Source organism: Molothrus ater, chromosome 2, assembly GCF_012460135.2.
Source record: "Molothrus ater isolate BHLD 08-10-18 breed brown headed cowbird chromosome 2, BPBGC_Mater_1.1, whole genome shotgun sequence".
Lineage (NCBI taxonomy): Eukaryota > Metazoa > Chordata > Aves > Passeriformes > Icteridae > Molothrus > Molothrus ater.
The window spans coordinates 111717179-111722281 of record NC_050479.2 but is presented as its reverse complement, the minus strand read 5'-3'; the positions used below and the strand labels follow the sequence as shown (position 1 = coordinate 111722281).

The 5103-nt window shown below is 46.0% G+C and overlaps 1 protein-coding gene across 1 annotated transcript in view; it reads left to right on the top strand.

Annotated features, from left to right (window-relative positions):
- Positions 1 to 3600: 3600 nt before the first annotated feature.
- The window catches only part of LOC118693072 (uncharacterized), a 10511-nt gene continuing 9008 nt past the window's right edge, over positions 3601 to 5103 (top strand). Inside the window, exons 1-2 of the mRNA XM_036393392.2 lie at positions 3601 to 3681; positions 4497 to 4775. Of these exons, the coding sequence (XP_036249285.1) occupies positions 3621 to 3681; positions 4497 to 4775 (340 nt within the window). The 5' untranslated portion in view covers positions 3601 to 3620. The remainder of the gene's footprint in view (positions 3682 to 4496; positions 4776 to 5103) is intronic.

Below are 5103 nucleotides of genomic sequence, written 5' to 3'. Positions count from 1 at the left end.
AATGTCAGTGAAAGTTCCCAAGTTCATCTTCCAAGCTGGGGTTTAGCAAGGTCTGCTTTCCCCTCAAAGTGAGGCAAGACAAAGCAAGGAGGAAGAGGAGCATGTTCCTGCAGTTGAGCGCTGCTCATGTAGTGACAGGATTGAGCCCATATGTCTGAATAGCTCTGCAATAATAAACCATTTGGTTTGGGTTTTTTTCTTTCTTTTTCTCAAGCCAAGGCAAAGCATTTCACCCTGCACACAGCTAAATATAAATCGTGTCATTTCCAGCAGTTTTTCTGTATCTGGGCTCTTCTTTTTCACTTGTCATCGTGGGGCAGGCTGGGAGAGCCATGTCAGGGGAGCTGTATTTGTTTGTAGGATGTTGGACATTCCTTCCATCTCTTAGCAAGAAGGATGAAAATAACCATGGGTGCTCTGAAGAAGAGAGTGTATTCCTATTGGCCCTGACTCTTTCAAGGGCTGGACTGTGCCTTCCCCAGAGGTACCACAGGATGGAGAAAACCACATGCTCCTTGTCTCTTATTAGGTCTGGAGCCTTTCTGATCTCAGCACGTTTCTGCAACGTCCCTTTTCTTAATTTGTGGGTTTCTTTAAAAGTCCCTGTCATGGAGATATCATCTGTACTTGAGACTCTGACATTAGCATTTGTTTTTGTTTTTGCTTGCTATTTCTATTGCTATGATCAAGAAAGATCTTGAGGTTAAGCACAGCTCTCTGGCTAGTTTAATGTACCAAAGGAAGAGTTGATATGAATATGAATATTTATCAGTCTCTGGGGTCCTGCTGCCCCACACAGAGACATTTCTCAGGTGTGTGCCCCATTCCTGCCCTGCATGGATGGATGGACAGAAGGGCCACTGCAACTGTGCACTGCTGGAGCTGCAGGCCTATTTTCTGTTTGCATGTGTTGAGTTTCTGCATTTAGCTCTGCTGGCTACCTCTGAGTTGATCTGGGCCTGTGTGTTTCCCCAGAAAGCACTGACACACATTAATGACAGTAAAATAGGTGTGCTGCCTATGCTTACCAGCCTGTGCAGAGTTGATATGGGCAGATTTCTCCATAATATTTCACGGGTTATTTCCTGCTTTACTTGCTAGCTCAGGTTTTCCCATCTTCCATGCTCCATCAAGGCCTTATGCCATCTATGGAATGAATCTCCATTCCCCTTTCATGAAGCCTTCAGTGTGAAGGGGCAAAATGACACTGTAAGCTTGCAGCTCACCAAGTAAAAAAGGTTTTAGTTCACCTTCTAACTACAAATTCTTGGGTTTTTTATTTGGTCCACCTTCCCTCCCCCCTTTTTCTACTTGTGATTTCTGTTAAGCCTTACAAGGTGTTTTTTGTCTGCAGTAATCACACAAAACCCTGTCTCTATATAAAAAGGGGAACTGAGTTCTCTGCCTTGCCAAGGGTGCTGTGAGATCACTCATTAGCCAATGCTAGAAATTAATGCCAGATCTCATCTAACAGTTTCATTATGAGTGAAATTTGAGAGTGTTGCTCTTAAAAGAGGCTGCTGATTGATGACAACACAGATTGTGTGTGTGCTGTCATCTTTATCCCGGCTGTGATTCCTTTTGGGGTTTTTTTTAGCTAGTGAGGATGTGAGGGACAGAAGAAGCCTAATGGGACTTCATATACTGTGTGATGTATGGGGCACTTGCAGTCAGGAATATTGAACTCATAAATGTACTCATTTGCCCTGGAGTCACCGAGAGGGAGACGAAATGCAGGACACTGCAATGTCACAGCCGTGCAGAGTCACTTCTGTGACAACAGAGCCGCACCAGAAAGGCCATATTTTTATTGCATTTTACTGCAAACGGGCTCTGCTCTCATTGGCTGGAAGAGAAGGTGAACTTTTGCTGGATTAGTCCCCTTTTGCACCTTGTTTTGCTGAGATTCTGAGATTTTGGGGTGCTGTTTGGGAGTGACCCTGTGCGTGCTGTCTGTTCTGTCTCGTGTCTCCACCACAGCACTGCAACCCCAAGCTCCACCAGCTTGCCCTTCAAGCATGAAGGTGAAATGAAGATGAATGTGCACATCCGAGGCAGATGGCTAGCCCCAGTCTTGCAGTGGTATTTGAGAGAGATTTTCTTCATGTTATTTCAGCAGCACAGAAGGAAATGAAAGTGTTTCTTACTGTAAATACTTTTTTCTCTCTCCCTTCCTCTGTGCTGCTGTGAGTGTCTGTAGACTCACTTCACTGCTGTTTCAGAGAAGTCTATTTCTGTCTCATCTTAGATCAATTTAGGCCTGTCCTATGCACATATGATAAAGGCAGCACATTGCTGTGATAGGCTTGAACCAAATTTGTAAGTCTGGGACATTGGGAGCAGGAGGTGATGTGCTTCTTTACTTCATTGGTAAAGAAGTCAGAGTGGCCAAACCAGTGGCTAAAATGTGGAATTTTTCAAGCATAGCCAGATTGTTTGAAAAATAGTGCAGACCACAATGCAAGGGTTTTACCCACTTCTCAGAAATGTGTGTGTACCTGTGAATCCTCTGTGTGGAGCTTCCTTAGGGGACTGTGTCTATATCTGTGTCCAGAGAAACAAAAATATAATGTTCCCAGCTGCATCCTGACCCCAGCTCTTGTAATTTTTCCCCAGCACATCTGCTAAGCATCTGAAAGCATCCAGATGTTGGCTCTAAGGCTATACCAGTGTACTTCCTCCAGTGAGTGAGACAGTTCCTGCTGTCCCTGTGTTGTTTGTGTAACCCATTGTGGCACTCGGTGTAATGCCCAGTGTGCTTTAAGCCATCTCAAAAAGTGCCAAGTGTCTGGCCCTACCTGTGGCTTTAAGCCATCTCAAAAAGTGCCAAGTGTCTGGCTCTCCAGATAACTGGTTCACAGGGCTTCTTCAGGATTGACTTTTCAGTCTCATCTCTGAGATTTGCACTCCAAACAGAGCTGGGGTGGCTTCTGGGCTATATTCAGTTTAGTTTTGCAATGCAACTTAATTTTCCATAAGCTTTACTCTGCCTGGGATGGAGTCTTTCCTGTATGGAGCCTTTCCTGCATGGCAGGTACCACTTAGTCACTAAAAGAGTCTGGCAAAGCTCACTTTGGCAACACAGCCTTTGGGAACAGAGGGAGAGCCTTGTCCCACACCTCCTTCCTGCTGGTGAGATGTCAAGGAGTGATCATTTTTAGTATTTGAGAAAATCAGCTGGTTTTCATGTGCAGTGCTTTATCTGACTGGACTTTCTTCTCCCTGGGTGGGGATGCTGTACTTTGATAAACTAGGAAAGGATGAAAGAAATAGGTGTTACTCCTTTGCCTGCTCTGTTAGCACCTTCCTAAATGGGGTGAGCTGACCAGGAGATATTTTTGTCTCCCCTCACCTCTCAGCCCCACTCTCACACTCACAGCTACCTTTGAGCTGCGGGACTTTGCAGAGCACATTGTGGCTTGCATTGGCTCAGCCCGAGTTCAGTCACCCAAAACCTTGCAGGTCTATTTTGAAACATCATTCAATCTGTCCACTATGGAGTTTCTTTTCTTTTTTTTTTTCCCCCACTCTTGCTTCTGACATCATTTCCCGAGCACTAAATTCACCGAGCTCTGTAGCCAGATCGTCTCCTCAGCATATGATGCAAGGAGCTCTTTGAGATGGATTTCAGCTCTCCTTTGACTCTGCTCTGCTTGCTGGTGATAATAACTGTTACTCAAGGTAGGTAGGATTTTTCTTTATTGGGGTTGGCACAGGTTTGCCTAGATGAGCAGACACCCTAATTTTGCTCCAAGATCTTTTAAGGACGCTACCAGGTTTGGGGCGACATCAAATAGTGTAGCTGCAAATGCATGAAAGGGGAAGTCAGACCAAAGTAAGACAGATGATTTTTCCAGTAAAGTAACAATAACTAACAATATTGTACTTTCTGACTGTCCTGTGTCTGGAGAAGCTTTTCAGTGGGGAATGTAAGGTCCTTGTACACAGAGTGCTGGCTGGAGAGCGACGTGGTCCAGGTCCCAGCACTCGGTGTGACCTTGGGTTAGTCCCCAAGCTGCTGCCATTTACCCACCTCTGATTTACACACAACAACTTAATCATGTGCAAGGGTACTGCGAGACCTGTTCAAGTTAAAACTGTGACCTTACTCTTTGGGTGAAAGCAGCTGGGCACCTGCAGCTGTTGTTTCTGCTACCCTCTGTGCAAGGTCCATGGCACTGATGCCCTGAGGACCTTTCTTTGCACGGTCTCTCATCTCTGATGGGGGCTGGTAGATGGTTATCTTAAATTTAGACAGAGAAAAGACCAGCTGTTCAGCCTTTTGCTTCCCTGGTGTGCATGGTGTGCACACCATTCCTGTGCTGTTGAGGTGGGGGAAGTTGGACCTTACAGAAATCCTCAGATTTTCAATCACTGGTGATCCAACTTGTCCCTAGGGTTGGGTCTGTCCCTCTTATGTCTCACCTGGGCATTTTCCTTCCTGGGAGGCAGCCAGGAGGGGATGGATGGACATGGCAAGCTTGCTCTCCTTTCAGGCTCTGCCATCTGGACTGGTGCGCTCAGCGGCAACTCAGCAGTCTTTTCTTTGGAAATCCAAAGCCTGCAGAACTTCTCCAGCATGAGCAAGGAGGATAAGAAGTGCTCTACAACTGTCCTAAATGATACCTTGTTGGCCAAGTGTGGCACTTCTGCTAGTAGATGGCTGAACTTAGAGAATGGCTCCCTGGTGCTGAGGAGTGTGGAGAAAGACGATGAAGGAAAATACGGATTTGTTTTTCAGAACACCGCCAGAAATTTTACACTGGAAGTATTTGGTAAGTGGCCTTCTTAGCAACAAAAAGCTTTTGAACTTGTTGGAAGCCTGATGCCTTGAAATTTTTCCAAAGAAACTGCTTGAGCTTGCAGGAGCTATAGGTGCCCCTGGGAGCTGTGCCAGTCTCCCTCCTGTCCCTTGTAGCCTCAGAATTCCTTCTCCCTTTTGTGTGCCCGCTCATCCATCTGCAGGCAGCAAAGACAGAAACAAAGTCACTTCTGTACAGGATCCAGCTCATTGCTTGGGTTAATATGGAGAAGGCTTAGGAGGGTTTGTCCTGCTGCTGAACAGTGCTCCAGGCAGACAGAGTGCGTTGCTCTGGTCCTCAT